Source organism: Nylanderia fulva, unplaced genomic scaffold, assembly GCF_048542155.1.
Source record: "Nylanderia fulva isolate GAGA-0341 unplaced genomic scaffold, ASM4854215v1 Scaffold27, whole genome shotgun sequence".
NCBI classification, from domain to species: Eukaryota; Metazoa; Arthropoda; class Insecta; order Hymenoptera; family Formicidae; genus Nylanderia; species Nylanderia fulva.
Genome location: NW_028190336.1, coordinates 442285 through 467801, shown reverse-complemented (window position 1 = coordinate 467801; position 25517 = coordinate 442285). Strand labels below are relative to the sequence as shown.

General features: G+C 38.0%; 2 protein-coding genes and 1 long non-coding RNA gene across 3 annotated transcripts; 1 reads left to right on the top strand and 2 right to left on the bottom strand.

Annotated features, from left to right (window-relative positions):
- The first annotated feature begins 6246 nt into the window (after positions 1–6246).
- On the top strand, positions 6247–23398 carry LOC114931529 (uncharacterized). Its single transcript, XR_003819682.1, has 3 exons — positions 6247–6305; positions 22040–22362; positions 23142–23398. It is a non-coding gene; the product is annotated as an uncharacterized LOC114931529 (long non-coding RNA).
- On the bottom strand, positions 15372–18028 carry LOC146722802 (uncharacterized). Its single transcript, XM_085483804.1, has 3 exons — positions 17954–18028; positions 16855–17584; positions 15372–15436 (listed from the first exon to the last, which is right to left on the bottom strand). The coding sequence occupies exons 1-3, from the start codon at positions 18026–18028 to the stop codon at positions 15372–15374; spliced, it is 870 nt and encodes a 289-aa protein (XP_085339930.1).
- Positions 21449–23838, bottom strand: CPR5 (cuticular protein 5). The gene is made up of 4 exons (XM_029303611.2): positions 23768–23838; positions 23153–23324; positions 22107–22354; positions 21449–21906 (listed from the first exon to the last, which is right to left on the bottom strand). Exons 1-4 carry the CDS (start codon positions 23777–23779, stop codon positions 21721–21723), a joined length of 618 nt encoding a protein of 205 aa, XP_029159444.1. The 5' UTR covers positions 23780–23838; the 3' UTR covers positions 21449–21720.
- Between the last annotated feature and the right edge of the window lie 1679 nt (positions 23839–25517).

Below are 25517 nucleotides of genomic sequence, written 5' to 3'. Positions count from 1 at the left end.
AAACTTTAATGACATTTCTTATTTCCAGTCGGACGGGACTTACAGAACCTCGTCGACGCCTCTTTCGTCTTATATATCTTCTTCGTCATCGACGGCGAAAGAGAGGACTGAGAAGGAGGAGGAGCTCGATTCGTACTTACCGCGCCTCGTTATCATCCCCGTGTGATCTCTTACACCGAGGTACGCGGTTTCTCTCCATTTGCTTTATTTGCGCACCAAGTTTATGTGCCTCCCTATGATTAGTGTAATTTCCTGATATCGCGACCGCGATATCGATATCGCGAGTTTGCATAAATTGCAAAGCGCAAATGTATAACAGCGCGTCTAGATTGACACATTTTTTTGAAATACAACTTTTTTTGTTAAATATTGTCAAACGTATGTATATATATGTATATATATATTTTATTTTATATTATATATTATATATTTTAAATATTCTTTATAATCGTGACGAAAGTCGTTATTTCGTAATATTGATTCGCAGTTGATTGTGATTAAAGATACGATGTTTCTATAGAGAAAAATGCAAATTAATACGCGGAAGTCGCGAGGGACGTCTTAAATGAAATTACGCGACTGGGAAAATCTGCGTGAATTTGGCGAGAACCAAATCACGAAGGTAAAGATGGAACGAGAAATGATTAAGAATTATAAGTCGGTGTATGCCTCAGAAAGAAAAATCATACGTTTTTTAAATTATTATACAACAAAATTTTCGTCTCACTTTTTCTCGGAAATAAACAAGTTGTTTAATTATTATACTGGGTAGAAATAAAAATTTATTGTTACAGAAATTTAGTTTTTAATTAACTCTAAATCAATCTTATTAAAAGAAATTGAAAAAGTTGATTAGTAAAATATTCAATTCTAAATTAAAAGGATAATATCTAATCTAATATTCACGCGCGCGGGTTAAGAATAAAAACCTTATTTAAATTTACTCTGATGAAAAGAAGACGACTTTTGGGTCGCTCTGTATAATAGAATTCATGATTAAATGGGATGCCAGTTATTGAGAGTAAAATCGTTACAGTCGTATACTTAATCAAATATCATTATAGAAATAATAATTGAGGAGATAAAATCTCTCCATTTGATTGTCAGATGAAGGGAGAAGAATTCTCACAAAAAAATCACAGTGCAATCAAATAAAAGAAAATATATGATAGTAACGCTGGTTATACAGCTGGATAAATAATGCAGATGAATTTATGAATTTAAAACATAGGAATTATTTAACGAATCGGTCATTCGTGTAAAACGGAAATACAATTTTAATATCAGATTTAACGAAAGAAAATATGAAAAGAAAAATATGAATTTAGAGATAACTTGCATCATCCTCATCATCGCGCAGTTAGATGTCAATTCAAAAAGGAAATTCTCCCTCTCTTTTTTTCATTTTCCTCTACTTTCTTTTCTCTATTTTTGCTCTTCGCTTTTCCTTCTTTTATTTTCTCTTTGTTCTCTCTATACGATGCAATAAAGAGTAAATGCAAAACTGGAGCCCTCACGCATTTTAGCTCGCGTATAAGTATAGCGTGCGCAGATTCCTGAGCGACTTTCACGGGAAAGTCAATATTTTCCTTTGCAGTTGCGCCTACCTCGAGGCTCCATGTGGGCAGGATCGTGTTTTATCTAGTCCTCCTTTCAACGTGTTTGCATGGTGCGACATAGGAAATAACGAGAAAGGAAAAATCACGTGCAACTATCGGGAGAAAAGAAACGAATGTGAAGCGTCGTAAATGAAAACAGGTATAGATAGCCAATTGTATGTGTGACAATTCAAATGAAAAAAAAAATTAATGAGATTTTTTATTGATGAAAAAAATGTCAATAATGTTTATCACGTATTAGATTATTATTAGACTTTTGTTACTTAAAAAAGCGATACTAGAATTCAAGAATAGATACAGATAATGAGAAATTATTTCGTTTTTGATGCACGATTATGTAAAATAATACACTGCATGATATATGACAGAAAATTTTGATGTTTTCTCGATGCTCTAATCTTTCACAGATACATTAAAACAATCATGTAGTTATCGATATTTAAATCTCAATAAAATAAAAACGAGCAATAAATAAATATTAAATTCTTAATTTCTCTTTTCGAATTCCTCTCTTAAAAATGTTGACGATATATCGCACGAGTGTCGTGTTGATTAAACGAAATTATAATCACTCCTGTAAAGTCACATATCGTGCAAAGAATGTTGAACCGCCGCTCGATAATCACGATAAAGTAAATAAACGGTTCGCAGTTACGATCAACGAGAATCAAGCGACGGCATAGCAAACTGCAGTCTACCGCGCAAAAACCTGATCCAATCGATCAAGGAAGGCGCGGCTCGACTACGCCGTTAAGATCCCAGAAAACCGCTCAAACTAACGTGAATGAGGAGCGAGTTCACGGCTCGTTCGGCTCCCAATCTCTCTCTTTTCCCGATCCTTGTCGTCCTCGGGAGCCACGTCCTCGACTAACCATGGATATCCACCTAGGCGGAGACTCGACACATAATCGATATTCAATCACGTACGACGACATCTTCGGCGTTGCCCCAGTTCCGAAACAGGCTGTGGGTAGCGAAACGGCGGATGCGAGTAGTTTCCAGGGGTAAAAGAGGAAACGAAAAATTCAAGGAGGAAGTAGCGGAAGGAATAGTGAGACAGAGCGAGAAAGAGAGAGGGAGGGGAGAGATAAGATAGTGAATTCTGGAATTCCAATATGTCTCATAGCTATGCCCTACGGCATCTTCTCAATTTTCTCGTCGAGCTATTTCCGCGATGAGGCCTCGAAGGCTGGTCTGAATCTTCCAGACGAGGTGAAACCGAAAATGAAATCAAAACGTCTTTACTGAAGAGCGGCTCGACTACCGCTGTTAAACCACAGCGAGAAGCATCTGGTCAGTTTAACTGCACCCGACCACACGCGAGAAAACGTCAGTCTTCTATTCTACGCTTTACTTCTGCGGGGATAAAAGAGCGAACGGCACTTGTCTACAGTGCGGTCTGGCGGAACTTAACTCTGGAATTAGCGGGGTTTTTTTTTTCGCGAACTAATTAACGTAAAGGAAGTTTGTTGAATGAACCTGACCGTATATTCTGAATATGTTTCTATAGTTTGCAATATGATACGCATAAGAGATTGAGAGAACAAAAGAGAAATTCTCTTATTACTTTTGTTATAAAATACATTTTGTGAAGCAAATAGAAAAACATATTACAATAGAATGCAGTTAACTAGAGAATCTAAAGGAAGAATGAAATCTCTTTTTAGATTGTAAGAATAATAATATATGTGTGTGTATGTAATTTTTGTACGATCATCATTAATTTTAATAATTCTTATTATAGACGGATGCGGGTGAAAGGAGAGAGAAAGAGAGAGGTAGAGACAAACATTTTGCCAACCCCATTTCTCTACAACTGTGGCATAAATTATGTACATATATGTGCGAAAGTTGTTATTGTTCGAGAGCGATATAACCAGCGTTAATTCGGGTAGCTAAAGTTCTACACATAGTATCGTTACGGTCTTATCCAGTACTCAGTACGTTAAATGGAACTCACCCTTTATGCTAACTAAATCTAACGCAACGTACAATTCACCACCCGGCAAACTCGGCACCATCGTGCGCGCTCCATGTGTACGAGCACACATCGGTCACGTTCAGTTGAACAACTTTGCAACTGCTGAGTGATTTACTGCTGAGCGTTCTCCCGCGGCGCATTTGCTATTTCGCAACGTGCTCAATAACCGCCCGCTATTTTTGCAATGTCCGAAAAGTAGAGTCTTATAGCGCAACGTGACGATTGACATTTGGGATAGGACTGTTTCGGAGCATTCGAATTTGGAACGAGACGTCAAGACTCCAGCACAGTTTAGCATAAAAAATTTATGCTACGACATAAAAATATTCTTTCAAGTAAATATTTATTCCTTTTTTTATAGAATGAACAGACGACAAAAATAGAGATCTTATTTCGAAATGGGAAAGATTTCAAAAATAAATTTTAGATTTCTAATATGTATTTTAATATAAAAACTCTTATTCGAAATAATTAAACAAAGGGAATGAAATGTGAATTTATCACTTGTCGGATTATTGAACTGCTCTTCCACTAACAAAAGATTATCCTGGCCCTTTTGTTTTGCCAGTATCCACTTTACCTATACCGACATTGTCCTGGCTTCGTTGATTACTGATAACTTTTGATAGTAATTAGTAGAGTGAATTAGGCGACTCTCTGCTTATTACACGAGTAATAATAATTACAACAGTTACTGGCGTGTATAACGTCACTCAGTGCAAACAATCCCACAAGTAAGCTGTACACTTTCGCTATGTATATATGTATACGCGGCCCAACTGTGTTAAACTATAGTACTTATAGTGCAACAGCAAGTTAGCGACTGTCCGACAACAAGCCAGTGGCTAGGTTGCCCCGCTCTATTGATAGTTTCGGTTATCCCTAATCTCAACTCTCGCTCTCTCCTATAAACTTCCAGCTACCGACTGTCCAAACAGTTAAACAGTCTCGGCCCGCTAATCTTGGAGATCGAATCGTAGATTTCTTATCTCGCGTGCCGGCTTTTTGTCGATCGATACCGACAGACCGTGTTGTAAAATGTTGGCGAACCACAGAGATTTACCACAGGGTGCAACGCCCTACGGGTTGACGTAACGAAAATATCGAAACTTTCTTTAATTAGATACATATATTTTTTAATTCTCAATATATATATATCTGATATATGTATTTTTAAAATATAAATTTTAATCATGTGTAATTTTATGTAGGCATATATATTTTTTTCATATATCTTCTAACAGAATACTATAAGAAATCTTTTAGAGAGAGAGAGAGAGAGAGAGAGAGAGAGAGAGAGAGAGAGAGAGAGAGAGAGAGAGAGAAAGAGAGAATATTATTTCGACGTTTGCGATTTTATTAGATTATGAAACTAAAATTACATCATCACAGATAATTTTATGGAAAGATAAGATGCACGTCAGGAAATAATGCGAATATCCTATCGAACTGTTCTCATATCATGTCCCCGAACCAGAAGCAAGAAATGGTCAGATAAATTTCACAATGTTCCGACAGTTATCCAGTAGGTACGTAGCTAACGATGTCCCTTATCGGGGATTTCTAAACGATAGTAATCGACGTTTGCGGAACAGTCTTAATTAATTCCAGGTGGATCGACCTCCACATATATTACATCTACCCGATAGCCATCTACACTCGTTCGCGGCGAGAACCGATGAGTAAGTTAGATGGGAATAATCCTATCACGTTCTCGTTCAATAGGAGAGGCGGTCGCAATTAAAAGTTATAGATCCGATGGACATTAAATAATTCTTTAATGTTGCTTCTTCTTATTACAGAAATATGAAAATCCAATATTTACTTTAAGAATTGAATAAAATTAGATATATATCTTTCTCATTTCATTTCATCTAATCGAATATAATTACGCGCGCGAAGCGAAATTATTCTTTGTTAATAAAATATTAAAAATTGCAATGCATGCATACAAATTAATATTACAATGCATAAATATATATATATATATATATATATATATATATATACGAGTATATATTTTTCTTATTTCGTTTAATCCTAATTGAATATAATTAAAGTTAAGTTAATTATATATATATATATATATATATATATATATATATATATATATAATTAAAGTTAATTATAATTAAAGTAAAAAGGAAAGTTCATATTATTCTTTGATAATAAAATATTAAAAGTTGCACTGCATCCATAAAAATTCTTGCAATGAATGCATAAAAATATATTAATTGTGTGTGTGTGTTGTGTGTGCGTATGTGCAATGCATAAAATGCAATGTTTAAATCTAACAGAAAATGCGAAATAAATAGAATTCTCTACAAGAATCTTTCGATCAAGGCCTATCCTAGACTGCAGCCTATCACAAGGCTGCAGCCTGCAGCTGCAAGACTGCATAGTGTCGCCACCTGACGGTGAAGCCCGGGAATCAACCGAGGAATCGGCGAAGCACTCTCTCTTTCTATCCTCTCTAAACAAGCACAACTCCCACGTCCACAACACTGCGCGTCTCGAGCGGGACTGATCCCCACCACCGCAAGACTCGACGCCTGCCGCGCTTGCGCGTAGTGATGTCGTCACTCGTCACGTGACCTAACTTCGAGAGCTCGAGAATTCAAAACCGAGTCACAGTATGTGGCCGAGCGCCAAGCCTGACGGAGGAATCTTTGTTCGATTGGACCCAAATCTCTTTTCTCTTAATTGTAAGTACCAAAGAACTTGCTGTTTTCTGAATTTTTAAAATTGCAATATGTGTGTGTACATATAAACAAGGGTGGTTTATTTACTCTTGAAAAATATATATATTTCAATAGAATTATTAATTAATTGACATAAAATAAATGACTGAGTTTAAGAGAAATTTATTATGTTATTTGTTTATTATATTATACAAAAGAGATTTGATATTCTGCAATATTATTAAAGGAATGATATTCCGTAGAGGAAAATATTTTTTAAAACCTTTGTATGTACGGTCTAGTGATGCCATATGCACACAAATTTCTAATCATCTATAAAGACCTCCAACATCCACTCGTGGACATTTTAGTGGGGCCATTTACAGGTTTCAGTAGAATGTGTTGCGGTAAGACTAAAGTACTCGAGGGACTTTGGGCATAATGCACCAGCAAAGTTTACCTATAAACCTAGATATTTTAACCGCATTATTATCGCGGACATCGGCTACTTTGCGTAATGTTAATTTCTCGATAATAATTTGTCCGATTAGTATCCGGGTAACCGAGAACAGCGAAAAGAGAAATATGCTGATGATTCAAAATACATATATTCGCAAGGTCTCGTCCGCTCGTTGACTTCTATGACGAAAGGACATTTCGTCCAGAGACGGATAGTTTAAGAAAAGTCTCGATTTTAAATTCAATTGTCGCCGGTGAGAAAGAACGACTGCCTCAGGAACAGCACGTTCAATAAATCTGGACCCAGTGTCAACTGTAAGGGTGGCCTGTCCTCGCGACGTCAAGGCGAGTCTTCGCGTCTCGGTGCAAGAGTAACGGTCCTCCGCGCTGCAGAAACAAAAAGGGCAAAAGTAAAGAGAAGGGAAAAAGGCAACGAAACGCAATACATATACATACACACACAGGATGAAATCGGGTCGGCGAAAAGAAGAAGCCGCAATAGCGTCGACAAAGCCGCGGTTTCCAATTTAGTGCTTTCACTTTGTATACAGTGCGGAAGGCTCGAAAAGAAACAGAAACGATAAAGAAGGAAAATTCTGCGAGGAGAGAGAATGTCGGCGAGGAAGGGAATCGATGGGTAGGAAAAACGGGGGAAAAATGAACGCGAAGGAAAAGGGCGAGGAGAAAAAGAAAGAGAAAGAGAGAAAATGGGGAAAGGGAAGGGAAAGATTGGAGCTTGCGAGTCTCGACGGTGAAAGCCCGCAACTTGAATAGTTTGCGCTTTACCCTGATTGCCGTGCAAAAGTCCCGTCACTCCCACCGCGTTTTGCACGGGTCATTGCCGCTTCCATCGCTATTACTGGTTTTGACAATGACGTTGCTCTCCGCAGACTTTTCCATCGACTCGCCAACCGAGTCCCTTAGATTAGTAATGAGAATCGATTTTTATGAGTCTCTCCCACGTCGATTTTTTTCGAACGTTTATCCTTTAACGATAATCTCTGCGCCACGTGAGCATAATTTCGCGATATTTCGATATTTACAAGACATATCGAGGGTATTTAAACTGCACTCAGCGCGCGATTGCTTTATCGCGATAATCGATAAAATCTCGACGAGCACTTCTCCTCAGTCAGAGAGTTACTCGGAATAAAAACGAGTTTCCTTCTCTTTCGGCAAGAACAATCGTCCGCATCGTTCAAGATAAGCTAAGCTCGATATAGAAAAGTTTCGACTGGATAAATAAAAAAATACTTGAAATATTTAAAATAAAAAGCTCGCGAAGAGATTCACAAGTAAAGTATATAAATATTGATTTTATTATTAGTGTGTGTGTGTGTGTGTTTGTGTCCTATTCCTTTCTATCATTTCTACCAGATTCGATTTCTGACGGCTTACTAAATAAAGTACTTCTTTATAAAGTGCGACCGAGACGTGAGTTTCGCTTCTATGAAGCAGAGTAGAAACAGGTAGAAGGACTCGAAGAAGACGAAGATAAGATGGGTGGATGAAAAAGGCGAACGGAAAGAGGAAAAACTTTGAGGATACGTCTTTCACGTGGTCTAACTTAATTTGAAGACACAAAGAAACTTTCTCCGCTCCGGAAATAGGTGAGGACGTGTTTTTCCATGAGAAAACCTTCGTCTCGCCTCCGTCAACGCTTGCTTCTTTCTTCTCGCCGAATTCTTTATCCATCCGATACACTTCGAATACCATTGCACTTGCTCTTCCTTTCTTTCTCTTTTCCTTTCTCTCTCTCTCTCTCTCTCTCTCTCTCTCTTACCATTATATTCCTTATCTTTTTAACTATATAAAATTGTCACACAAACACGAATTCTGGGAAATTTGCCCGTCTGTGGCTACCAAAAAGACTGCTAAAAAAACTAGCTCTAATTATCAACCGTCTCGTCGATAAAAGTTGCTCCCAGGTACAGAAGGAGGATAAAAAGGCAATTGCCAGTTTAAAGTCACGTCGAGATAGGACAGATACGATGTAATATACGGATTCGTTTTACAAATGCAAGCGCGGCAGGTATAATGCGCCGCGAACACGAATGCGTGAAATGTAGATAGAGCTTAACTCTCTAACGAAGTCTACCGCTACCTTTCCGCGGTACTAATTAGCGCGCCACGCGAAAAGAGTAATAGGACCGCGAAATTTTCCCCGGGCCGGCTGTGCCGCGTCGAGCTCCGACGAGCACGAACGCGGATATGCGCGGGATATAATATGCGCCCGGAAATGCATTTCTCGCGGACGTCACGCGACACCGCACCGTCCGGACCTAGGGATGTCAATGGCACGCGCGGTTTTGTCAGGTCCGGGTAAGAAATATTTTCTCTCACGGTAATTAACGCGCCCGTACGTCGAGCTTTAATGGATCCTTCGAACGCGACGCGTTTGATTCGTGCGGCGCAATGCCAGGAAATACCAGATGCAATTACGTTTTCATTTTGTGCAGTTGTCGTATAAATAATTCGTATCCTTTTCTCGTTTAATTACGATATAAAGAATTCCATGAAAAATTTACAATTCACTATACGAGTCTCACATATTACATAAGGCTATATATACAATACATATATATGTACATATATATATATATATATATATATTTAACATTTATTTATTTATTTTTTTAGTGGAAAAAGAGGCGAATCTCTTTTTACAGCTTAGAGCCACGACAAGTCCGGCATTGTCGACGAGGATATTCCGTTCGCGATCTGTCTACCGTTTTCGGGATGATTCCCACGTACCGGGAAATCCTCTTGAACCCCGCTACACCGCTGCTCACGTCAGAGAGACTCAAACGAGATAAAGTGCGAAGGAGCTCTCTCGTAACGAACCGTTAAACGGCTTCTCCGATAAGTTGTTCTTCTAAAAAGAGATAGAGAGAGAGAGTGTAAGAAAAAAAGATCAACCCTCTATCGGCGCTATTATCCTCCGATTTTGCGAGACACTCCATCCGTCGACTCTTTCCTTTGATTATCAAAGACATAAGAATGACAGCCGGTTAAACGTCGCTGAGTGAAATTTCGAAGATTTCCGTTCTGTGCTATCGCGTAAATGGGATTTCATCAATCATAATCAAAACGATATATCCCATTTTACTAGTTCGTAGGAAACCACCTCTTCGCCGGTCGAGCGACATCCCTCTACGCGTTTAAGCGTTTCAGTAATTTATCTATGCTAATATGTATAACTAATTTATGTCAGCGCGCGTTACGTAACAGTTGGCTGACGCGTTGATTTATTTTGCCAACTTAACCGAAGCGGACTAATTTCACCACTTTCCACAACGGATAAATTGTATGTGTGCGTGGTGCTTTCGACAGATTATTTCGCGTTTCCTCTTTAGTTCATTTAACGATTACACATCATTACTATGGATTTCGTGCGATGCCGAGAGGGTGCATTTATTCGAAATGCGTTGCTCATTGTGATTTCTCTCGGTGAATCTCAGCCCGAGCAATACAAATGTCTCGAAGGAATCGAGAACGTATGTATATACAAATACGTATCTCCAAGCTTCAGTCATTCACGTAAAGGATTAATGTAGTTGCTCCGCAGGGACGTCACTGCACGCTCATACTGCATAATGCAGCACTCGTATGAAATCTCTCTTTTTGAAGTTGATTTCAATTCAAATCCCGGAATATTTTTGTCAAAAAAATTTGTTCTCGATAAAAATACTTCTTAACGAAATCCAACCGCACTATATTTGTGTCGACTATATAAATCTTTCATCTAATTAAAATCTAAATTAAATATCTGTGCTAAAAGTAGGAAGTGGTTCACAGATTGAGAAATGAAGTTTAATTACAAACCTGTAACAAATATTCGAAATTAATTGCTCGGTGTATTTGATATTTTTAAAAATATATAAAATAATTATTAAGTCTGCGCGTAAAAATTTACCGAGAAATCTCTGCATGAATTTCTTCTTCAAATGCGTATGTAATATTTTCGTCTAATTAAAATCTACAATAAATTAAATATATATGCTAAAGTAGAATGTATTTCATATTTTGAGATATGAAGTCTAATTACAAACCTGTAACAAATGATCGAAATTAATTGCTCGGTGGTATTTAATATTTTTCTAAAATAAAAAATAATTATTAAATCTCCGCGTAAAAATGTACCAAGCAAAAAATTTATCGAATTCGAGAAAACAAATATAAAAATATATATATCTGCATGAATTTCTTCTTCAAATGCGTACGTAATATTTTCGTCTCACGCGGCAAACTTTCCCCCGAGTTTCAAGATTTAATCGTGCCAAACTCTTTCGCGGTGCGGCACGAATAACCGCGCATGCACAATTAAAGCCCCGAAGTCTGAATCTGACTGAGGGATAACACGAGACAATTCTCGTGCGCGAGGAACGTGTTTCGCTACGTCAATTCTCCGGCACCATGACACTCTGCTTTACTGCTACAGTACATAGTAACGGCAGCAACAATAACAGCAACAACGATGCGGGATTCTCCGGTTGCTGCGGTTTGGTGTATATCTGCAGGTATATCTACCTGCCTACCACCTACCTTACGTGCATTTCGCCGCAATTGTAAACGTCTAAGTATCCGTCCACCCGCATCACCGTTGTCCTACCACGTAATCGTCCTGGCATACACGCAGAAGAGAACGGAAGACACCGCCGCGAGTCGTAATGGGACGGGAATAGGACAAGAAATGTGTCTCTCAGTCGAGAAGAGAGATATCTCTTTGTGCCTGACGGGTCTCAACAAGAGGACTCTCCTTTAGAGAGAGCGAGAGAGATTCCTTTCCTTATGTCTACATTAAACGTCATAAATGCTTTAACAGCGACTAAATTGACACTTCTCGCTTCGCGCCATCGCTTCGGCTCTCCTCGACTCTGCTTTCTAATGCTTCAAACCATCTTTGAAGGATGCCACTGAAAGTCCCGGCACAAAACGAGGGATAAATTTCCCGAAGAGAGAAGGTGAGAACACAAAGATTAAAAGGACACCATTCCGAAGCCACGAGGTTGAAGAGGAAGCGAGGCGCGCGTGCCGCAGAAGAGAAGAAAGGAGAATCCGACTGGAAAGAGAGAGAAATACTCGCTTTGCGAAGGAAAATACGTGTCCGATGTTAGCTAGCGCTGACTAGCCTCGAGGGAACGAAGAACGACTCGTAAATACAGTGTTAACAAGATGTACTTACAGAGAAAGAGAGAAAGGAACCGACGCGTTCCTTCGAATTACCCGATTGTGGGCTGTTCTAAGTCACCAATCTGAATATATCTTGTCTGTTAGATACTGGAAACAAAAATATATATCTCAAAAACCAGTGTAACAAAGAGAAGGAGAATTTTGCGCGAAAAGAAAGAAGAAACTTCTGAGAAAACTATTCATTCTACGTAATATGTAAATTTAATTAACTCTTAAAAGCAACTTAAAAATACAAATTTTTATTTTTATACAATGAAAATGTCTTAATGCGAAGTATAATTAAGTAAATGAGATAAATAATTTGATATCATTTTTATTTTGAAGAATATATTTAACCATATATGTAAACCATTGATTTAGAAATTTCATGAATAAAATAACGCGGATCCAAAAATGATTCTGTCAATACACTATTAATTAATTAGTTCTAAACTTATAAATCAATTTTATTTCACTTTTATATTCGTTGAATATATTTCATTATCAATGATGAAACACCTATTTACCTGAATAGATCTCTCTAATTTAATATCTTTTACAATATTACGATAAATTCGTTAAAATCGAGGAATATCTTTAGCCAGGAATTGATACTTAAATTTATATTTCATATATTAAACATTTATATACTCATCTATTCAACGTGTAATTATATTAGTGATGATGTATACATCCGAAGTAACCTGTATATCTGCTATATATACGTTAATTCGGTTTCCATAAATAACGCGACGCTGTGTAACGTGTCTAGTAAATGTGCATGTATGTGTGTACCTGGCTCGAATTGCATTCTTTAATTAAATGCAACTGTGCCCGGATATACACGCGCGTGTTGCTTTGGATATTTCCTACAGGTGCAAAGCGCTTTAGGGTAACTCCGGGAAGACCGCAGGAACTCATTTCGCGGCGGCAACTTTATGGAGATCGATGCTTCGGAAATAAAAGCTCCGGTATAACAGAGGCCCACTCTCTCCCTAGAGTCTGGCAGACTCGCTGCCAGAACGCGATGGAGCGCCATGGGATTTCCCTATTTCACTATCCGCCTGTCTCACCCTTTCTTCTTTTCTTTTTGTCCTTTCTCTGTTCAACGTTCACCGTCCCTCGTGGAAGTTTTACCGCCGTCTTGCTTCGTTTCGGGGACCATTTTCAATTCCTATGGCGCACAATCAAAGTTACCGATGAATATAAATGCCGGAGTTAAAAGCAGTCAACTTAAAGTCGCGCATCGACATTTCCGTTCGACTCCTCGTGGGAGTCAACTACCAATCGTTACCTTGTTTTTAAGCGAAATGATAATTTACATAGCGCGTATAATGCATCGCTTTGGAAGATTTATTTTTTATATTTGTGAATCGCTAAAATGCTTTTTATCTCGATAGATAGAATCTTTATAATAAGAGAAAGAAGGAAGCTTTATTTTAGCAACAAAAATATACACGAGTAAAAATGTATACGAAGTCAAATATGGTATAGAATAAATTGCATATTCATGCATTGTTTTTTTTATCATGTTTTCGATTTTATGGAACGATTGTATGTCCGACAAGCTAATGACACGTATAAATGATAGAGCGGAACGTAGTCAATTTGACGCCACTCTCCAGTAATAGACTTCTCTTTCCGATTCTAAAGAAAGCTATCCATCTTTTCGCACACTTGACGCCACCATCGTTTGACCCGCACTTTTGTTCAATATATTATTGACCGAGAATTTTGGATAAATAAATAAATATGTTACAATAAAAAGGTACACGTGTAAATATCTTATTATGATTGTATAAATAGAGAGTATCCTTTATATACATATATGTATATATGTACATATTACAAATTAGAATTACAAATTGTTATTATTATTATAAAAAAGTTCCTTTTTTCAGAATTATAAAATTTAAATATGACGATGGAAGTGAACGACATTATATTTTACATTTTATTTCGCTGCAATTTAACGTTTATGATTTAGACTTGATTTCGACGTCACGCTGATTGTATTTGCATCAAATCAGCGACGTATATATAAAGATAGAAGCTATCTCTCCACAGAATAAAATCATATTTTATTGACAGTTCAACGCTCGAAAAAATAGTTTGCCTAATGGATTTTTTCTTCATTTCCACATATCACAACAAGAATATTGTTATCTCAATAATTATCAACGTTACATACAAGATATACAAGATACATATGCACATAATATGATACGAAATATGCATACTCGGAAATATATCTTACCTGAAGTAGACTCGGTAAGTCTAATATGCAATCTTGAATACGAAATGCACGATGAAGCTTCGAATTACATTATTATCGTTCCATCGTGACAAAATCCTATATAAATCTTTCGTCGCCAGAAAACGAGAGAGAGAGAGAGAAAGAGAGGGAAGGAGTGTCAAGATTGCAACAGCAATAAATGACGTGTCGGCGAACTTGACTCTACGACAAATCGACTTGTCGCGGAATCCTATTGTCGGCTGCTGCATGTTTTCCCGAATCTTCCTCTTTTTGCGAGAAATCCGATCAGACCTCGTTCTACATCGAATTCGAGTATTCGCATTACTCTTATTTCGCATTCTGATTTGATTTTTTCGAAAAAAATCTATTATCAAGTGACAATAAAATACGAATAAATACGAATAATTTATTATATGAATACATAAAAAAAAATCTAAAGTTATATTATTAATTATTCCTAAAACGTAGCAGATTCTTGATTCACACATCTCCAAATTCTCCAAGGATAATCCCTATTTGCAAGTTGCTCAGTTGTTACCATCGACATTCATTGAATACCTCAAGCAAAATGCGATTACCGCGAAAAGCAGAATTCTGACTAAATTAACGTATCAAAACTCGAGCTGAGAGTGTCCATTAGCCCTTGCGGAAAATTACTCCGAGGATCAGCGTCCGTCTTCGTACATGCCATGAGACAAGAGCGCCCCAAGAGTTTCTCCAATCAAAGTCTCTCGTGAGATTAGTTAATTATCCTCCTGTTTTAATCGAATCCTGACGCGAGCTCTCGCAAAGAGTGGCAAGCAAACCCCCGAGTTGCTCGACTTGCTCGCGCGCGTATTCCGAGAATAGATTTCTAAATTCCCTCTTCTTTATCGTCTCTCTCACCGCCAGCATCCTCTCTTCGAGATCCCACCATCCTTACACCACGTTTCGCCTTCAGTCCGGTTCTAGCTGACCATGCTCTTTCCTAGACGAGAGCTACCGTACCTGCAGCCCCGGCTTCGCTTCCGGTCTGGAATTTCCGGCTTAACCCCGGAGAGCTAATAGCATAGCCAGAACAGTGCTGTACTTTTATCTCCTTGCCGCTAAACTTACCATTCCGCTGTGTGTTTTCTCTCGACTCATGACAGATAGCCAGCTGGTGCTTGGCAGCCGCACGCGGATGGGATCACTAGGTATCTATTTGGCCGATCGAACACTTCTCACTGTCGTTTAAGCTCTCTCTGCAAGCTGTTGGAACGTCTATTTACGCCGCCGCCTTCAATACCTAAGACAAGTCGGGATTATTATTCCTTTATTTAACACGTGAGCAATAAACGTGTCAATCTATATGTTACTAAATTATAATCATCGAATATATATAAAGTTTCTTGTATATTTTCGGCATCTGTTATTAAATGAAAACTTCTCGGAGAAATATATCTTCTATTGGATTCATGTTTCACCTATCAAGTGGAGGCTGGACTATTAATGAAACAGATATATCCGATTGCATTTATTCTGAGATTCTGAGATTTAATTAGCAAGAATCATTAATAAATAAAGCGTGACATCGAGGGCTATTTACAGGATTGTACAGAATAAAGTCGTCTTAGCGCGATTCGTTCGGTCGGCGGAGAGAGAAAGGGATGGGAAGAGAAATGACCCGAGTTGTCGGTGACAGAAAGAGACGCGTACTCGCGGATCGCAGCGCTGAGGGACGGATTGAATATTCCAATGCACCGAGGCGATCAATAAATAGACACGATTCCTAGAGAGCTATTCTGCGGGGAAAGGACGGCTCTCTCCTATCCATTACCGATCCCTATTCAGAGCAAGGACGATGACGATTCCTCGAATGACGACGCGCCAGATGCACGCTCCCCTTAACTGTACGCCCGCTTAATAGTATTCAGGCGAGAACGTGACGCGTCGCAGTAATGACGAGAACGTAAGGTGTAAGAGGAATAGCACGATGCGTGTTAACAATATTTCGGGAGGACCGTATTGCTTTGGACGAGTTCGATTGTTACCTATTACTGTTCAGCAAAAATCATTTTTTTCCAACACAAAACTAGTCGTTTCTTAGAGTTTTTTGGACGCTGAACACGAATTCTGTCTCCAAATTGCTCCATCACGTCACAATTTTTAATTAAAGTTGCGAAAAGCTATTTTCATGAATTTCATTATATTATAATTGCAATGTCTGACGTACTGGAGAGGAAATTAGAAGTATCTTATATTCAACTATGGATATCTTATTAATCACAATCGACAGCAAAAATCTCTTTTGAGGATTAAAAGTCCTAAAACAACATACTTTGATTGCAATAAAGCTTGTCACATATTGTTGCTATAGTATAGTTTGTGCAAAGTTTGTGAAAAAACTCTTTTTTGCAACTTTAATTAAAAATTTGTCAAAATTGTGACCTATGGAATAATTTGGAAACCAAATTCGTATTCAGCATCCAAAAAACTATAAGAAACAACTAGTCTCGTTCCGATTAATTTTTTTTGTTATTTTATATCTTATTGTGGCAGATATTAATATTATTGTGGTAAATATTAATGAGAAAAACTCTTATTCTTCCAATACCATATTGTCCCGTGTCATGTTATCATCATTTTCAGGGTAAATTCTAAGAGAAAATGTTCACTGTGTAGAAAACTGGTCCGCGCAAAATCGCGCGGTTATTTATTTCGTACCTTTTAAAGAACGCTGATTGCTAGATGACCTGGATTCCTTCTCTCGAGCGACCGAACTTCTCAGGGTGGACTGGCTCCAAGTACCGGCGTCCACAGACGACACTTCAAGATTTCTTTCATCCGCGTGCGGAAGCGTCTCGGTAAACTTGCCCGCGGTCAGAGCTTTCACCGGTTGCTTCAACACGAAATGATCCAGGAGATTCAGATATTCCGTTTCAAGTTTCGTGGAGACCGATGGATACGTCGCGGCGGCGTTGTCGACCTCGAAAAGATCCAGCAGATCGTTCCCGACGTCGTTCCCGAGTCTCGTCCGCGAATTCGGCGTGTTTAATTGGATATAATTTAGGACGACCTCGCCCGGAGGATAATTCGCGCCGTATCGCTCCCTCAGGCTCGTCTCGAAGGACGAGTAACGATACGTGTTGTAATTGCACGTGATGTCCACCACGGGAAGTTCGATCTGCGTCGCCACGTAAGACGACGAGTGTCGCGCCAGCGGTATCGTCTTTCTAACAAACTCCCGGCCGTGCCGGCTGTCACGTGGCACAGCGGGTGACGAGAGTACGGCCCTCGGCGTGGTCCACATTGTCATCCTCGACTCGGAATTGAAATTTAACAGTTCCGGTAACTTGGGATAGTGTTGCACTAGATTAAGCTCGCCGCGCCGGACATCGCGAGCACTTTCTGTCAAGTAGCCTCGAAGCGTCGCCAACAGCTTTCGAGGATGCAGCTGGAAATTCCAGATCCAATGCATGGCATCGCGCGTCAAAAGAGGAATACAAAAAAAATATATATATATATAGTGATAAATAAACGTGATAAATTTTTCAGACGCGAGAGGCGAGACAACGCTTTGCTTTCGCGTTTAAACTTCGATATCACGGCGAGACACGACCACGAAATGATTAATGAACGCGACACTCTTTTCAATTACTTCCCTCCTTTAATGCATTGTGTGTCCTTTTACACATACGAGGATTTGTTTCCTCCCCGCGGCATTTAACCTACATATTCCCGCGCCGTAATAAATCATTACTACTCCCTTAGACGAAAACAATTCGTAGGTGCAATTTACGATCAATTAATCTTGATCACGTACGACAAGCATCTGCAGTTGTACGAGCAGCGGTAACATCAGGAGCAAGCCGAAAATTATAGCGGAAATGCTTTCCATAGTTGTTGCGCGAGGACTCTCTCGTTACTTGAAAGGAGTTGCGAAAGTGATCAAGGTTGCATTACCGAACCATCTTAAAGCACGTAACTGATTTATGCGTAGAATCGTCATCTTATAGTATCAATTTTGTTTGATGCATGGCTCGTGGTTGGAAAATCGAGACATGTTAAATTTGGCACTTGACACCACCACGAAATGCGACCTGACAACCTTTGACGCGTCGCGTCGACCTGAAGTAAGTAATGAAAGACTATCGATTATTTAAACTGTAAATATATAATTGCGCACTCTTAATGATACATATATGTACGAAAAGATATATAATTAGAATAATTTTATACATTTTGAAATAATTATTTTTAAATAGAAACCCTTTCAGAGTTTATATAAAAGTATTTTTTCTCCAATTTAAATCGTTTTATTTAAATTATTCAAATAAACAAACCGAATTAATGCGCATTAAAGAGAAATATTTTTATATTTGTATAAACATTTTAAAAGTTTCTATTTAAAAATAATTATCTTTTCATCAAAACATATGAAAGAATTCTAATATACATATATCTGCTTATATATATTATCGTATGCATCGAGTGCGGAAAGCTTTAGCGTGTGCGATAATAACTTTTGAAAATATTAATTATCTCGGACGCTGTTATAATTTAGACTTTATACTTGTATGTTGTTACACATCAACCTGTTGTATGTTATCTCTTCATGCTGGTCGCTTCGCGCATACAGCGAATTCGGCTCGTTCGGCAATTCTCAATGGAACGCATACTGAATCAAGTGGGAGAATTCCATTATCGCGTAATAACTCTCAAGATTTGACTCACAAGAGAAGAAACCGGGGGTCTCTATAATAGCATGCAATTTAGACGCGGTCGAAACAGACAACACCGCGTCGTCCTGCGAAGCGTAAATCATGGACGCGGCACTAGTCCGAGGAGGGTTGCACGCGAGAAGGAAAATGGAGGGTACGGAGAGAAGTGCATATCTTAATTACAATATTCCCACGGGCGGAACAGAGGACCCTTGCCCGCTCTTCGTCGACCACCGACTTTCCTCCCCTCTTATGCCACCCTGTAGCCAGGCAGCTTGTAGGAATTTAATTAATTTGCCAGTGGCTTGCTCCTTGTCGCCACTCTGAAATATTGTAGCCTTCCCACCCTTTAAAACCCGAGCCAACCGTCGAATGCACCGCCTTTGCTCCGGACTCGCAATCTGCGCGCGATTATCACGCTCGGTTGCCCCCATCGCTATCTCTTATTATTTCCTCTCCTTCTCTCCTTCTCCGACTCTAATTGATAACGGCATTTGGCGAAGAATCACGTGTCATGAGTGATTGCCGTAGCTTTATTAGCTACACTGGATGTTGATAGATAGCCAAGTGGGAAACCCTCGACTAAGTCGAAATTTTCATTGCGTGTGCGCGCTCGCTGACTTTTCGGCGAATAATAAGGGTAAGTTTGCGCGAGAGGGAAGTTTTCGAGATTTCGCAGAAACCGAAACACTTGAGAAACTTAAAACTTTCTTCGCCGGAAGGGAGATGCTCCGGGAATATGCTGCACGACAAAGTGAAAACGCGGCCGATGGTGCTTGGTATCAAAAATCTTTCGAATTAGTGCGAGGTAAATGAAACCGTAAAAATATATCACATTTAGAATTTATACGAAGATTTTATTTTCTGATTAAATAATGCTCTTTGCGAAAAGAGAGCAATCGTTCATCCTTTTATTTCTTTTAATTAAGTATATATATACAATAATTTGCATCGGAACAAAGTCCTACGCGTATTTTGTGTACGAATTCAGAACGGTTCATAATCATTAGATCGTTTGAATGTTCTGTGTTATAACTTTCCGGAGACTATGCTGGTTAGTATATATTTCCGGATGTTTGGGGTTTCTCCAAAGTTCCAAGTTTCACAAAGTACCGGATTTACCACAACTCCCTGATTTCTGACAAGTTTTAGGTTTCGCATCTCTTCGATGGCGATAATCAGATAACGTTAAGAATCGTTCCATATTACATTATCTACGATATAATATTTCGTCCTTTGTTCCTCAATTTCGCTATAATTTAATATTAAGTTTTGCAGCATATGTCTTCTAATCAAGTATTTTTTTTTTCAAATTAATTAATTTTCAAACAAATTGGATATATTTTAACCAATTATACTACATCTTACACACACACACATATATATATATATATATATTGAGAGATAATGACATCCACGATAATTAAAAGGGATCTCGTACTTTAGGTTTATGACATCCTTCAATGGCACAAACTAAGAGAATTAATTTTGAACCGAGGACGACGTCGCGCAATATATATAAAGACGCCTGGACTAATCGATACTGCTTGTTAGTTTTGCCTCTACATCAGTCAGTACATATTTACTTGTGTATGACTTCGTGCTTGATGTATCCTTCGTATCGCGGTATGGTATTGCGCCACTATACACCTAAATTGCCATGCGCATGTTTAAGCTTCGCCGGATAGCATTGCGCGATATTGGAAATTACATTGACGCGATTCATGTTGATAGAATGTAAACCTAAATTCCCTCTCTCTCTCTCTCTCTCACATTCAATAGACTATATTACATAGTATTATACATTCTCCGGAATGCTCTTGAGAAGTTTAACCCGTCCAAGATTGCACGTTAAATGATTTATCACATTTATATTTAAATGTATAATTACATAGAGAAGGAAGAAAAACATTAACGAACTTACTTATTATTTTTATTACGACGGACAATAACTGAAACTTCACTGGATTTTACAAAATAATCAATGTAGGAAGATTGTAAAATTAGAATAAAAAGAATGCATTGGAAAAATATGTGCATTTAAGAAGCATCGGATCTAGGCAGGATTTTCGCCGAATAATTAATCATCCATGATTTTAGACTTCCAAGATTAAAGATTAGGCTTCGGACACGCTGGATCTTTGGTCCAGTGTGTTGCGATCGAAAAAATGATCGTTTCAACCAAAGGAAATGCAGAGACGCGCACCGGAGGTAACTTGACTTAGAGATGAGATTAGATGCGAAGAGAGTGCGAAACCGACGACACGATGAAAGATGGATGGTGACAGAAAAAGGCAACTAAGCAGCATGTCTGCCGTTGAAAAGCTGAGAGTCTCTGACTCGACCGAGCGCGAATGCTCGTAAAAAGCAAAGCGGAAACGGCCGAAAATCCTTTGGTCGCGCCATTAACGGTGATTTCTCCTAAGCCCCGTCAATCCTCTTCCCTCGTATTCTCTCGTCGATGTCAACTCCATTTCGACTAATCAAGTCGTCATTCATCGATCATTCCAGCCGCGATATGTGTTCGCGGCATCTTCCATCTCCATCAGCATCTCTCATCGAATTTAGCAATAAATTCGACTGTTGTTATCATTCTGAAGATCGTCATCATTTAAAGTGAAGAGATGGGGTTGCTTATCACCTTTACCAAACATTTTTATTTCAAGATACATAGAAATGTTTTAGATTTTTAAATAAAATAATAATAGGTAATAAATCTCTTTATATATGATATACTCTAGATATACTTCGTAAATGCAGATAAGAATAATGCGAGAGATGCGCAAGGAGACAGACAGGGAACCACTTTCGGTATACACCGTGGTGAAAAGCCAAGTAGCGTCGATTGAAGCGGAACCATCTAATACAATTATACATGTGTTTCGTGAATCTTCACGATACCGCCATTCGCGACGAGAGCCTGCGTGTCATAGATAGATCCCGATCTAACTCCCAGGCCGACTCTCACACCCACTAGCCCTGGATTCGCAGCCAGGACGTTCGTGATACCCGAGATAGCTGGCTGTCTCAGAAAAGGAGAACCCAAGACGGTCGCCTGAACAATCAAACATAAGGAAACCCTTTGAAGCCATTGATTTTTCATTTGCAAGATCTTTCGCCGATAATTTTCTTCGTAAGAGGAAAAGTCAACTCCAAATTGAGCAGGGAATCTTCCTCCCTTTCTCTAGGTTTCTCTTTCGCGGAGATTAATGGACCGTGGGAAAGAGCGGTCTAAAGTAACTGGATTATACCGACCTGCGGGCGAACTGCAACGGCGACCGGTGCAGCTGCGGCGATCACGGAAGGCGCCAGGACCGGATGCACCGTTGCTGCAGCAGCAGCAGCAGCAGTGATGCTGGGATCCCGCTGTACGACCGCGTTAAAACCGTTGATGGGATCGGCCGCGTAGGAGACGATGCGCCGGGCGCCGTCGGGCTCGATTAAGCTGTAACTTCCTTCAACTACGTCCCCGTTGCGAGTTTCCTCCTGCGCCTTATTGTCGCCTGGAAAAGTACGTACGTGTTTATAATACTCGAATAAAAGTTTCACGGAGATGTGTTCTTTCATTGTTTCGACGGGGTGTTTCATTTAAATTTAATCCACGAGCAAAATTCCTAGAAATTATATATATCCTATGTATATCCCATATGAGTAGTCCTATATATGAGTTTTCTGAAGGAGTGCATATAGACTTTTTCCAATTATCTATTGGTTCTTTCAAACGGGAATTAATAAAAGTTTTGAGCTAAGGTTGGATTCTGTTTAATTAATGTCAATGCGTATATTGTTGTTGTAATTTTATGTGTTAATATTGATGTTAGTTTTTTATTGTAACTCTATATTTAAAGGGACTTGTGTGTTTCCCGTTTATGATAATAATAATAATAATATAATTCCATATAGAAATCCTCAATAACAAATGGCCGAATTAAGTAGTATCGACAGGAAATCAATCTGCGAATTTGGTAACATCCTTCAGACTCGACTTCCTTTTAATTACAAAGTTTGTCTCGCAAATCTGGACATCTTTCATTTTTGTTCCATCGATGCACCTATATATTATCGATTGCCACATTTTTAATTTGATCTCCAGTCATTATATATCTTTAATTACTGACATTGAATAATTTTGGAAAGCGAAAAGTATATTTGCGCGTAAATAATTTTCCTCGAAATCAGCTATATGCTATATGCACTTGAAATAAACGACCCGAATTCTATGCATTTAGTTCGAGCTGCGCCAATTACAATTAAACAGAGGGTCTATAATATCTACGAATTATATTGCAGGGATGTTATACCGGTGAGACCATCTGCCACGCTATAACCAAAGCTATATCGAGGATGTGAATTGTAGTTTTCGGCTCTGATAACCGTTGCAGTTGGTTGTTGCGCGACAGCTACTGCAGCTGCACCTGGACCAGTGATCTCGGCGCGGGCGACGGCCAGTAAGGCGACGAAATAACCGATAATCTGTGTGCATCAAGAAGGAAATATCAGATATCGTCGGCATGCCAGATAATTAACTCAAATATAGTTTCACATAGCGCCCTAATATCGCTGATATTCCTAGCCGGATGTATAATAAGAAATGCATTAAAGCTGCAATAAAATATACAATTGTATATCCAATAGAATCTTATAAGATATCTTATTTAAGATTTTCTTCGCGAAATGCGTTTACATATTGAATAATATATCTCGCTAAATATTCTATAAGGAGTTTATATCTTTTTTAAAACCTAAACAAGGCAAAAATGAATTCATCAAACTTGTTTATTATTTCATTAAAAAAACTTTGATAAAATAGTTCATAAAAAAAGGAATAGCGAATTAACGTTACGGTTTCGCTACGAAAAATACAAGCGCAACCTGTAACGAAAATTAACAAATAATAATAAAATGTAAAATGTTACTTTATAAGACATGATGATTTTCACTGTTTGTGTCTCGTATTCGTTGACTGACTATGTACTTTACACGACTTGGAGACACTAGATTTTATACCGTGTCGAAGAGATCTCCCGCCCTTGCATCTCTATATTCTTCCACCCCACCCTCATCGGGGTCAGTATACGTACATTACTATGCGGATTATAGATAAAGTATAATGTGCACCGTATGCAACGTGGATTGCAACGTACGCGATATTGCATACCGCTGAAAATTCCAAGAGCGTCATATGAACTGAAGTATAAATATCTGATTAAAAAAAAAGAGCCTTCTCCATTCAATTTAAAATTCTCTCGAGAGTTAATATTTCCTCAGTAAAATTAAAATCAGACATGTGAAATTTCATTCCAGGTGGGTCAAAGTTTTGCATTAAATTTGTCTTTAGCACCGATATCGTATTTTAAACCATATAATTAATTTCACTATTATCTGAGAAAATATAACGAAAAGCAGAAAAAATAAAAATCATGAACATTGCATAAAAATTTAACATACACAAAGATATAGCCATTTAATATTTGCATTCTAAATTATATAGAAGAAATTTAATTCCTCCAGATTCCAATTTTATTTCGATGGAATAATGAAAACCATTACTTTATAAGAAGAATTATATTTATAAAATTCTCAATTTTTAAAGCTACTTCTGTAACATTTAAATAAAAAATTTAATTTCGCAAAAAGAAACTGTCCATGATTATGTCCAATTCATTATTCATAGAATGTTAAAATCTCGTTATATATGTATATCAAATTAAACTAAACATCTCGGCCCTAGAATAATAGGATCGCGAAGGTCTTGGGGCAGCCAGTTGACCTGTAACCAGACACTCAATCAAGGTGGTCCAGCTAAAGTATAAGCTAAGAAGGTGATCGTATTATGCAATAACACTGATGTAAGCTAATAATTGATGTCATTGCAACATATTAAGTAATAAAATCTCGTCTTTATGAGCCGAGAATTGTTGGGCCGATTTTTGATTAAATGCCAGTATGTTTGCTTAATATATGGGTCAAGTAAGTCGAGTATAGAGTAACTCGAGGATCCACTCGAGGAATCATATGCTTACGCCAGTAACTCTACCTGCGTTAATCTGCGTGTGCAATATATAGCCATGCGTGGTATTGAGTGTCTGATCATACGCGTGTGTGTTCGATCCATAATGTAAGAAATAATTGGGACTGGGATGTACTGCATTATCAAAAATGTAACATTGCATGACTAATCAGGGACCTATTATTTTTTACATATTATATGTAAATTAATTAATTAATTTAATTATATATAAATTAATTCATACAATTAATTATATCAATTTGCACTTTTCTTTTGTATAAAAAAATATATAGCTAGTTTTGTATTTAATAGCCTGCTAAAAAGATGTGTTATTGATTATATGATTATATTGATTATAGATGTGAAAATTAATCTGCAGACATGTGTCCTGACCAAACATAATGAAATCTAAAATAAATAAATAAATAATTTTAAAAAATTTGTTCCGAGGATAATTTAATATACAATATAAAGAAGACTTTTCTAAAATTTGTTTCTGGAACAGTTTAATAAAAAGGAGACTATTTTAAAATTTGTCTCCCGGACAAGTGAAAAAAAAAAGAGACTTAAAATTTTATTTGTATTTAAATATTTTATTATTTTAATGTTAAAACCTATTATTTTAAAATTTAATTAGGAAATTCGTTTTAATCAAC

Excerpts from the sequence above, each read along its gene's own strand:
- LOC146722802 (XM_085483804.1), bottom strand. The coding sequence starts at position 18,028 with ATGGAAAGCATTTCCGCTATAATTTTCGGCTTGCTCCTGATGTTACCG. Across the intron at positions 17,585-17,953 it reads TACAACTGCAGATGCTTGTC|CTGCATCCTCGAAAGCTGTT; the intron begins GTACGTGATCAA and ends TGGAATTTCCAG. Across the intron at positions 15,437-16,854 it reads CAATCAGCGTTCTTTAAAAG|GTATTGAAGGCGGCGGCGTA; the intron begins GTACGAAATAAA and ends GACTTGTCTTAG.
- CPR5 (XM_029303611.2), bottom strand. Across the intron at positions 22,355-23,152 it reads CGTGGCAGATGGTCTCACCG|GCGACAATAAGGCGCAGGAG; the intron begins GTATAACATCCC and ends GTACTTTTCCAG. Across the intron at positions 21,907-22,106 it reads CCGTTGCAGTTCGCCCGCAG|GCGACCGTCTTGGGTTCTCC; the intron begins GTCGGTATAATC and ends TTGATTGTTCAG.